This window comes from Electrophorus electricus, chromosome 11 (genome assembly GCF_041902795.1).
Source record: "Electrophorus electricus isolate QZ-2024a chromosome 11, ASM4190279v1, whole genome shotgun sequence".
In the NCBI taxonomy this organism is placed as follows: Eukaryota; Metazoa; Chordata; class Actinopteri; order Gymnotiformes; family Gymnotidae; genus Electrophorus; species Electrophorus electricus.
In genome coordinates this window covers 6,155,471-6,167,371 of record NC_137507.1, presented here as the reverse complement: position 1 = coordinate 6,167,371, position 11,901 = coordinate 6,155,471, and the positions used below count along the sequence as shown (strand labels likewise).

At 39.5% G+C, this 11,901-nt stretch overlaps 1 protein-coding gene across 4 annotated transcripts in view; it reads left to right on the top strand.

Annotated features, from left to right (window-relative positions):
• Positions 1-245: 245 nt before the first annotated feature.
• pde3a (phosphodiesterase 3A, cGMP-inhibited) overlaps positions 246-11,901 on the top strand; it is a 72,228-nt gene continuing 60,572 nt past the window's right edge. For 2 of the 4 annotated variants that reach the window (XM_081722722.1, XM_081722721.1), the window contains exon 1: positions 251-2,281. In XM_081722722.1, coding sequence (XP_081578848.1) covers positions 1,319-2,281 — 963 coding nt within the window. In that variant the 5' untranslated portion in view covers positions 251-1,318. Of the gene's footprint in view, positions 2,282-11,901 lie in introns of all 4 variants that reach the window. The other 2 variants (XM_081722724.1, XM_081722723.1) reach the window with 2 other exon arrangements.

Sequence of the window (11,901 nt, the reverse complement as noted above, 5' to 3'; positions counted from 1 at the left end):
CACAGGAAATGGAATTTGACAGTTTAGAAACTCACAGTCTTGATCATTTTAATACATTTTTGTGCTTTACTGGAGTTTTACTTTACTACAAACACAAATTTCTAATAACAATTAACAATAGTAATAGCAGTAGCAGTGATAGTTGAAATAGTAGTACTATTAATTAAATCATTCATTGTTCCTATATTCAATTTAGTTGGCAACAAGAGATAATATGATAATATAATCATCACATAAAAGACAAATGATGAGCTTAATCAATTTATTAAAACGATTTTTAGAAAATAAATATTTTAGGGAAACTACAGTAAAAACGTTGATTCCTAAGAAAGGAGAACTCTATACAGCGCGTTATTATGCTAACAAAATGAACAACCTACATACACTCCAACGAACCAGCTCGGCTTGATGACGTAGATGCAGGTGAGTAGGCCTCGGTAAAATTCAATGTTCAAGAAAACCCGTGAGCACAGAAACCCCCGATCATCCAACATCGCCGCAGCGCTGCTTTATGGGCTCGGCAGAGAGTCTACTGCGCCCCTCAGCACACAGGCAGTGATCAGGTATGGACAAAAAGGCTGCTCAATAGCGCATCATACAAAGGCAGGTTAGCTTGAATAGGATCAGTATTTATGCTGTTTAACCGGCATATGTTGTAGTTTATTTTAACTGATTAACTGTTGTCTGAAATTCGGCACTACGTATTCATTATGAGCAGCGCCGCAAATAGCGGGACATTGGCCACTATAATCAACACGCGGAATTGTTAAGTCACGAAAATATAACTATTCGCCTGTATGGCCAAAGGTGAAGACTACGCAGGGGCGAGGAAGCGGAAAATGTACTTCTAAAAGTATTAGAATATTTGAATTGTTCCGTGAATAAAATCTGGAAACAACCCGGAGGTACACAAAAGAAGAGGCGCGCGCTAAGCCAGAGGGAAAGTGGAAGAAAGAATCGCTGATGTGGAATGAAGCAATGGCCTAGATGTGCAAAACGTCAGGAGTCTTTCTAACCCTAACCCTAGATGTGCGAAACGTCAGGAGTCTTTCCTCTTTCTGCTTCACTGGATGATTATTAAACTGCTTTCGCACGAACCGTGGAATGGCGAGCGAGGGGAATGTTACCGACTGAATTTCGTGCGTGCAAAACAAGGACTCTTCACGGATTCCCTTGACATTCCTGTTACCACATCAAGTTTTACTTTTGTTTACTTCAGCATTTGTTTAGAGTAAAATGCAGTCTGTCGACTTCGCTCATTCGTGTGCCCTAAATCATTCATAGCGTACCATGAAAACACGTTGCATTTTTCACATTAATGAGTAGAGAAATATCTTTCTTTCCATCGTACATCCTTCGTGGACTGATGGCAACGGCAGCGGACTGTGACAGCGGCAGAGCAACATCACGGACTTCTTCCCAGGGAAGAGGCCCGCGGGCTCCGGAGCGCAATGGTTATGTGAAAACATGTGCCAGTCCCCTGTACCAGGACAGCGCCTGGCAGCCGGGGCTGGGGCCGGACGCAGTATGGAGGTGTAGAAAGGTGTGTGTCTCGTCTGCGGTGTATGTTGGTTCTGTCTCAGTTTTTCTTGCACTGGTAGTTAAACTCGTTGACTGGGATGTGGAACATAGCCACAGCTGTAACGGCGGTGGCAAAGCTGAATCGGGATCTCCTTTCTACCACAGCATTGTGGATCTTACGTTAGCCTTGTGGCATTTGATCGCTCCTATTTTTACACTCGTCTGTGCCTTTTTTTGGATCGGGCTTTATCTGATCCGCTGTGGAGTTCTGATTAAAACCATCGTTATCTTACTGACCGTTTGCCACTTGGGCGAAGCTTTGGCGCTGTCGCTTCTGCATGGAGTGGAGGACCAGCTGCTCGCGCTCACAGCTACCATAGTGGTGCTCGCGTGCTTGGCAAGCGGGGCACTCGTGGTGGTTAGACTGGGCCAGGGGGTCTCTGTTATTATAGTCATCAGCGTCCTCAGAACCGTCTCCCTCATTTCGCTTCAAAAAGTACGGGCTGGCTGGAGACCTTACTTAGCGTATCTTGTGGGTGTTCTTGGGGTTCTACTGGCGAGATATGCTGACAAGCTACTGCCGATTCCGGGGGCTCACCGGGAAGGTTGCATCCCCGTAACAGGATCGAAGGAAGACATTCCCGTGTTTAAAAGGCGCAGGAGGTCCAGCTCCGTTGTATCGTCAGACATGGCACATCACGGTCCGTCCAGCAGCAAGTCACACAGGAGAATCTCCCTGCCTTGCATTCAACGGGACCAGGTAAAAATTCTTCTACCATTTAAAATACACGCCACGCCATGGTGCTATTATATAAGTAGTAAAACTGTACCCTTATTATTATTGTTATTATTATTATTATTATTATTATTATTATTATTATTATTATTATTATTATTAGTAGTAGTAGTATTAGTAGTAGTAGTAGTAGTAGTAATAGTAGTAGTAGTAGTATGATGTCTGGAATATATTTGGTATATCTGTTACATAAAACATGGAATTAATAGATGCATATGACTGGTAGATAAATAGTAGTGTAGTGTCCCATGCTTTGTGGAAATTGTTCCATGATTTTGTTTTCCTGTTCTGTGGGATGCAGTGTTTTCTCATTCCTATAACATTAGTTCATGGGTGTTTAGCTTTGCTCTCCAGGTGTGTAATTATTTGATGCTCTTCATGAAAGGTTTGAACTGATACTATTCAGACATGTTTTATTTTATTAGGAGCCTATGTGCAATTGTTGCTCTGTAATTTTTGTAAGTATAGGAATCAATCAATTGATTTGTTTAACTGATGCAGATCTTGGCAGATCAGTGGTATGGGGGTTTTGGCATGGAATGCACTGGTTTATTCAGACATGTGAATTATGTTTCCTCTTTTAAAATGTTTTTCATGGAGGGCATAAAAGAATATGGCTTTACATTTTAGTGGTTTATAACCACTAAAATAAACCAAAATAAATACTGTTTTAGACTTATCACCTGAGACCTGGCTGTCATCATTTTCCCCACTTTGCATTTCAATTTTATGACTCATTTTTGGTATTTTAGACCTTTGATTTTTATTACTGTATCCTGTACTATTAGGAGTTAGGAGTGTTGATGTGTAAAATTCCTTAGATAATGACACAGACACGAGATATGCCAAATCACAATTCTGTTTGAACTTAGTATGCATTTTATATATACTACACATATAATGGATATTACAGCTTACCTTAAATAGTGAGATAGAAAAGATCATTATTGGTGATGCAGAAGCTCCAGTAAAATTAAACAAATTTGTGAGTAGTGTACACAATAAAATAAACATTTAATACTTTAAAACACAGCCACAATAATAAACACAAGACACACAAACAAGTCCAAATATAACCCTAACCCAAACCTTAGACCTAACCCTACTCCAAATCTTCCAAATATTTTGACCCACTACAAAGACTGTAAATCACAGAGCGAGAGAGAGCATACATGTGCGAGTTCAGATGACCACAATACTGACCACTCCATATGCGTTAGTAACAGGCATATCATTTTATGTGTCAAAACCTGGTATATAATGGTTATAGGAACTTTAAATTCTAGTTTTAACTCCATTATTTTATGCTCTGATTCAAATGGTGCACCAAAACAGATATAGGTTTGTTTTTTGTTTTTGCCAGCATTGCTCTCTTATTAAGTTTTACTTTCCTTGATAGAAATACTGTCACTATAGGCCCTTTACCTGACAGTGTCCCATACAATTTGCGCCCTCTAGTGACTGCAGAAATAATAACTTGAGTCACATTGGCCAAAATTCATTGAACATAACAGTGTCTTTTACCACAGCTCAGTAATAAATATGTTGCTGAAAAACCTTTTCTACTTTTTGATGCAAGCATTGATGCTGGTACTTTAACACAAATGTGCAGTTGTCCTGTTTGCAAGCTTTGTTAGTGTGAACATTTCCCAGTGTTACCATTGCTCTACTCGTGGTTCTGAAACTCTGATTCACCAGTAATGTGTGCTGCCCAGTGGCGCTCACACTGAGACCTCAATCGATAGATAGATAGATAGATAGATAGATAGATAGATAGAGAGAGAGAGAGAGAGACAGAGAGAGAGAGAGAGAGAGAGAGAGAGAGGGGGGGGGGGAAAGGGAGGGAAGTATAATGAATGTTGGCATTAGTGGTATATGGTTAATACATATGACAGATGTTAAGGTTTTGGGCTGTGAGGAATAACTGCATCAGTGACCATTTTCATTTGGAGTGGTTGGTTGTCCATTAGCAGTGCCTATTAGCCTGCTATTCATTGAGGAGATGAGGAAAGCAGACATGGGTGCACTGACTGGGACATTATCTGTTACCCATTCTACAGAGCGCAGGCCCTGGGCTCCGTCAATGCCAGAGATAAAATTGGTCCGTTATGAACACTGCTGCCACGTGAAGTGCATTACATAAGGAGTCTGTGTCTGAAAGCAGCTCTGCAAAGCAGGGTTTATTTCTACTTTCTATGTTTCTCTCTCCCTCTGTCTCTCTCTGTCTTCCTCTTGTTCACTCCCTCTCTCTTTTGCTGTCGTTCTATCTATCTTTCTTTCTCTCTCTACCTTCTATCTCTCTCTCTCACTCTCTTTCTGTCTGTTTCCTTCCTCTGGAAGTGCAATGGATTTGAACCCCACTGATTATCAGGTATTATCCTTTTGCTGGAGCTGATCTAGACTTACGTTTTGTTCATTTTTGTTTCTAGATGCAGAGTTTGTGAATTGGCCCAGAGTCTTTATGTTTAACTCTCCTGCAGTGATAAACATTCTCTGTCAAACCATCACCTCAGATCATAAGATAACTTAAACTTTTACTCAAAAGCTTCAGGAATTGTGCTTTAATCACAGGCCTTGAATGTCAAGCTGATAAATCTAGTTGTAGTGGTATACATTTTCAAACTTGTTTGTGAGGAATGTTGTTCAAGGAGAAAATTAATGGATCATGGGACTGCTTTAAGGCAGTCCCCTCTTCTCAAATCATCTAACTGTTACCCTAACCCTAAACCCTAATCCTAACCCTAACCCTAAATCTGAGGCAAACATCTCTGAGCTGGGCTAATTATGGCTCCTTTTAAAAACGTAGGCTGCAAGTTTTAGCTACTTACTAACACTATTGTTGATTCTTTCATTCAGTGCATACTTTTGTCCCCATCTAAAGAGCTGTGAGATTTACAGTAGCTCTTAGACTTTGAGATCTTTTATTGTAATAAAGGCGAGTAAAAGGGTTAGGTTTCTGAAGGAGAAAAGGGATGTGCTGGGATCTATTTTAGGAACAACAATATTCACTCACTGACGCAAATGGAGATCCATAGAGACCATGACTACATTTCAGACCCTTTTTGGGGGGAGGGGGAGGGGGGTTTACAGGAGATGCTTAAGATACAGTGTTAGTAGGTAAGAATTCTCCATCTGCCAGGACTCTGGAAGTGTTTTTAGGTTTGAACATGCTGTACAAGCAGGGGAGTAGGGAGTGACTGCACCTCTCTCCAAGTCCACCATGTGTCCTGAGTGTAATGGTTTCCTCTCATAAGTGGAATGTATTCTTTTGCATGCGGTTCCACCTTTACCTGCCACTGCCTCTCACTCGTTTTTGAGAAATGTTTCTGCACCAGAGAACTTCATACTCAGAGGGCTGTTTTCTTCCTCTTGCATTTCTCTCCATTTCTTTCTTTCTTCCTTCTTCTCTTGCTCTCTCTCCTTTTTTCTCCCCCCTTTCTCTCTCTCTCTCTCTCTCTCTCCCTCTCTCTCTCTCGCTCTCTCTCTCTCTCTCTCTCTCTCTCTCTCTCTCTCTCTCTCTCTCTCTCTCTCCTCTCTCTCTCTCTACCCTACTTTCTAATTGCCCTCATCTGCAGTGCTGAACCAGACAGAGAGAGCTTTGACGCTGGCTGGGCCAACACTCTGTATTTTACTTGTAAGGGGCCTTGCGTCGGGCCCGTCTCTGCCCAGCCTGGAATGTGTAGCTTCAGCTGCCTTGCCTGCATGGCCGGCTGCCTGCCAAAAACCTCATAAAGGCAGGCAGAGGATCTTGAGCTGTGATTACACAGGTAGGCTTGGTCATGGAGAGCCCTGATCCATTCAGGAGTAGAAGGAATACACCTTATTTAGTTACAGTCAAACCAGAAAGTGTACAAAGCCTGATCTGGTGTTTTGCAGTGACACTACTGCAGTGCTGTTAAAAAATTCTAGAATGTAAAATACTTAAAGATTCATGAACATACTGTAAATTATTTTTAAATTTGCATGATGTTAGAGCGTTTTTTAAAGATTTAGTGGAAAAAACAAACATACATATAATAAAACACTCAATCCTAGCTGAAAACAGTCTTGGTGTGGTCCTGATATTCTAATGAGCACGCTTGACCGACAGCCTGATGTCACTCTCAGCCAGTTACACTACTCAAGCAAACCTGAATATAATGACATCATCAGGGAGAATTGGAGTAATATAACCATACATGAGCACATATGTCATATACTGATGCAATTACCCCTTACACAGGTGCTAATAGAATGTTATGTTTTTATGTTTTCTATCAGGATATGGATGTTGATAATGACCAATTAGACTTCGTTGCAAAATAACCCTACCTAGCCTGAATTGTTTTCAGGTTTGAAGAAAGTTGCAAATTATATTGTACATTTTGCTAAGGCTTTTGATCTCCAGATAGCTTTACATCGCTAGCTATGTAGTCCAGACTCATAGAGGGTGCAGGAGGGACTTCAACATTCTGACTGTTGAGAGTAAAGCTTATGTAAGCATTACCAAACATAAGGACTGCCCATTTTATATTGGAAGGAGAGAATTTCTGGTACAATAAATTTGTCATTGACTGGCCTTGACTGGCCTATCCTAGGGCATAGTTTGTATATTTACATGGAGTGCCCAGAAGAGCAAAATTAAACAATTTTGAAAGAAAAAACAGATTTAACGCTAGGTTACCAGGGTCTTTAAGTGCTAACTCGGACCCTAGTTACTGTAGGAACAGGATCCCTCATCACCTGAGAGTGTTCAGTCAAAATACAAGTACTCCAATCAACGATGATCTATTTCTTTACACATGACTTTTCCAAACCATTATTACTATCAGTGATTTATTGAAAGGACACTCCAGCAAAACATGTTTGCCATCACCGTAATAGAGGCTCTGATTAAATAAATATCTCTGTAACTGTTCTAGGATCTGTAATCAACAACTAAAAATTTCAACACAGTCTGGCTGTATTAACCAATCAGCAAACTTCTCTAAAAGTAGGCAGTCCTCTCTGTTTATCAGTTAATTTACATGTACACATAAGTGCAAAGAGTGCATGTTTTTGGAGGGAGGGGCTTTGGAAAAAAATGTTTGGATGGGGGGGAATGTCCTCTTGTGGTGGCAAAATTTGGGGAAAAAAAGTTAGAAAGGACAGCAACATCAGTTATAGAAGCTTTAATATTGATTTACTAATGTGTGTGGTACTATAAAATAGAAATGACAACATTAGCTGTGTTTAGTGTGCTTCTTGGATAAATAACATTAGATTAAGCTACACTTCTGAACTTGTACTCTTGGAACTTACAGTACAGATAAACTGGAGACGCTGTCAAAAATTACACCATTACTGATTACAACTTAGGGTTAGGTTTACACACTTACCATAACATAACCCTTTTATAACTGTATTTTAAGGCAGCTAAATAAAAATGTTATAAGAAGAGCCAATCGTGATGGCACTAATATTTTGACTCAATAATTTTTCCCAAGTAGTGAAAAACAATGAAATTTAAATACTAAAATAATTCTTAATTGTAAATAATAACAACATACATGCACTTGATTTTGCTTGCACTTCACAACGAGTAGCCTGAGTTAAGAAATGAACAGTATTAATTTGATTAGGGTGCCTTTTTGTTTGGGGTTGGATACTTAAATCTGATGTCAATATGGTACTGGTTCCTATATGATCGGTGTTTACTAGACCAAATCACAATATAGATTTCAGTTCATCATTTCGGTGTCAGTTAAAGGGATAGTTCAGAGAAAAATACAATTTCAAGATTTGTCACTTACCCCAGATGCAGTCGATTGGCCAAGACATGTTTAGAGTCTGAATTTTGCTTTTTTTTATTGTGGAACAAAAGCTGCTAACATAGCTAACGAACACTGGAGGTCAATAGCAATTATAACAGCCTTTGTAATTAAGTTACATGTCTACAAACTTCTCATAACCTATTCAAACTGCACTGAGGTTGCTGCCCATCACTGTGATGTTTTTATTCACAGTTCACAGTGAGTCATACTGCATCCTAAAACACATCAACTTGTCAGTGAGACCTTTATGAACCTGCATTTGATTTAAGCAGGTCACGATAAGTTTGTGGGCATGTATTTACAAAGGCTATTTTGGTTTGGCTAGCAGTGTTAGCAGTTAGCAGCTTTTCTTCTAATCTAAATAAGCAACGTTTTGACTGAAACATATGACACATTTCTTACTTAAGCATGTGAAACATGTTTTACCCCAATCGACTGCATCTTGGGTAAGTGGAAAATCATGAAAATTTGATTTTTTGCTTAAATACTGTGCTGTCAATTGAAATATTTTCTGGTGCAAATATTGAAAATGAAAATTAAATTAAAAAAAAAAATTCTTCATTTTTAAAGTATTCATTTAGTCATTTAGTTTTAGCACCAGTATCACTTATTTGATATTCAACCTTTTCCTTTTCCAGGTCAAAATGAATCTAAAAGAAAATAAGTAAAGCAGAATGACAATTTTAGCAACTATGATACCTAACATGACATTAACCATTTAGTTATCAGGGATATTACAATTAGTAATGATGTGATTATTATTGGGTTTTATCGCACTTTATTTCATTAACAATGGAAACTGCTCAATGTGTAGTCTGAGAAACAGATGACTTTAAGCTCCATCTCTACAGCTCCATCTCTGCACAGAAATGGCTGCTGGCAAACTTGTTTCTTACAGCAATAAGCAAGATGTAGTTTTTTCCACTACGCTAAGCAACGGAAGATCATTAACTTCACTTAATTGTGTTTCTGTTTGTGTTTGCCTCCCTGTGCCTCTGCTGGAATGTGTGTGTGTGTGTGTGTGTGTGTGTGTGTGTGTGTGTGTGTGTGTGTGTGTGTGTGTGTGTGTGAAAGTATGCCACATGTATTTTGTGAGCTCCATGGCCTATGTCTGCTGACTGCTGAACGGCAGCTTGTTATGTTAACCTGGCCACAGATCAGTGGGCCTCTCGCAGGTCCCCCACTAGCCTCCATATGAGTTCTGTGCTCTAGACAAGGCCTGTCTTGTTCGCCCACTCAATGGTGTGTTTTAGTTTCTAAAATATGCCAGGCAGATGGAGAAAGGGGCCGGGAGTGAGTTCAGGGGTTGAGCCAGCCATCGACAAGAAGTGTATCTCTGCATCCGTCTGTCACAGTGTCTCTCACTCAGCCTTTGTCTGTCACAGTGTCTCTCACTGTCTTTTTCTGTTTAAAAAAGGTTTAAGGAGTTGGGAGAACATTTGATTATGATTTTGTGGTAGCAAAGTATAGAAATTTGCTGTAGACATACTTATTTTGGGGAAAAAAAAATATTATAGGTATGTAGATTAAGTTCTTATATGTATCTAGTACAAATTACTTTAAATACATTAGGGATAATTTATAAGGATAAGTTACTTTATGGTTAAGTTGTTTTTACGATATATTTTTAATAACTAAAAGAAAATACCTTGATACAATAAAGTGTTTTTTTGACGGACTTGTAAAGTATATTTTGATTAGTATTTACAATGTTCACTATATTCTAATTAATTAAGTCTAGAGTCCTGCAGTGATGAGAGATCATCAGTGGTACACAGAGTTAACCCTAACTGTAACCTTGATCCTAATGCAATGGTACATAGGTCAGCAGGTCCACAGGCATGTGGAATATGCCACACTAACCCAGATGGTTTAGGGAGCTGATCAGTGAGGTGAAATAGGAAAGAAATCTCCTCATAGGCTCCCCCTAACTACCTAAAGTATGGCTGCAGACTCTTAACATTGCTGTATTTAAGTAGAGTACTGTATAGCTTTAATGTAGTGGACTGTATCCGCTCAGATAAGCTAAACTGCTTATTTGGCATTTTGTTCTGTTAAAATACTGTTCCCTGTGTGCAGGTTTAATCTAGATGGCTATGTTGTAATTACTTGAAGCACACAGCTGGTAGCATTTTCTTTCTTTAGATAGATAGCCAGTGTGTGAAATTCAGCTTGTAGACACCTTTGCTATGTGTTCAACCTTTCTAACTTCAAGAAGTTGTTCCTATTGACAGCTGTGCATTGAGACGTTTAGCTCTTTTGACCAGCATTTGATTTATTCCCACCATGGTACAAGCCAATCCCTCTCCCCACATTCCCCGTCCTCCGTTACATTTACCCCCAGTGCAGGAGATTTTATATTTTATACAAAGGGTTTTCCTAATGGACCTTGTTGTAAATGTAATATAAAGCTGTTTAACAGATGTGTTCAATATTGCTTTCACTGATATCATCACAAATACTTTCTACATAAAACTTTTCATTCAGGAAGATTTTAATCTTTTGTAATTGGTCATTTTTTTCCTTACTAGTGAAAACGGGACATGACTCTCTCTCTGTGTGTGTGTGTGTGTGTGTGTGTGTGTGTGTGTGTGTGAGCAAGAGAGAGAGAGAGAGAGAGAGAGAGAGAGAGAGAGAGTGAGTGAGTGAGTGAGTGAGTGAGTGAGTATGCGTGGGAGCAGGGGATTCACAAAATCCTCCCCAGGTATAGGGGAGACAGTGTAGGTCTGTGCTGTGCACATCTGAATGTTAAATGAGCTCTGTGAGATGAGATGAGCACTGAGATGAGATGAGCACTGAGATGAGATGAGCACTGAGATGAGATGAGCACTCAGGTGAGATGAGCATTGCAATGAGATGAGCATTGCTCGTCACACGGGAAAGTGTGTGGATGTTAATTTATGCGTGTAAGACCATGAGAAAGCCTGGTCCGACCTGCAACATTGGAATGTGATATTTTGTGCAAGTGAGAATGTAAGGCTAATGTCCAGCAGCAAAATAAGTTATTCTCTGGTAGAACTGTTTAAAATGACATCTCTAACACACGTCATACACACTGCACAAGCTCTTGTGCTATAATGATCTGTACTGGGACCACATGCACCTGTGCATACAAAAGTTAGCTGCCTGCCCATGACCTACAATGGCATATTTTCTGCAGTGCTGTGTCAGTGCCCCACTACCCTCCTGATCCTCCCCTCCAGAGCCACTGAGACGAAGAGGATCATTTTTAATAGCAATGGTTGATCGGAGAGTCTCTCAATAGTTTGAGGAAGCATCAAGTATGCAGCAGAATTGACCATTTGTGATATTCTTTTAAAGAGTAAAGATCAGATTGTATGTTATCAGCACAGAGGAATCAAATGAACAGGTACATTACAGCATGCTAGTGGATTATCCCCCACTAAAAACGCAGATTTATGGAACATTAATAGATAGCTAGCTAACAGGTTAGGCTAGAATACTAAAGCTAAATAAACACAACAGCATCATTCAGCGTTCACAACATGTAAAAGATTGTAATCTTTTACATGTTGATTATTTCAAACATACTGTTCATTAGTTTATCCAAGTTTATCTCCTAAGTGAGGCAGATTGCGTTACCAAAGTAGCTCATTTTAAAATAGCAGTTAGAATTTGTTAGCTACTTAGCTAGCCATCTAGGTGGCTAATCTAACAGGCATACTGTGGCATAACTTACAGCAAAAAAGTACCATAACTTTTTAGTTAGAAAATGGAGACAATGTTTTTTTATATGAATTTTGAAATGTTTCGTACATTTGGGGCTAACAT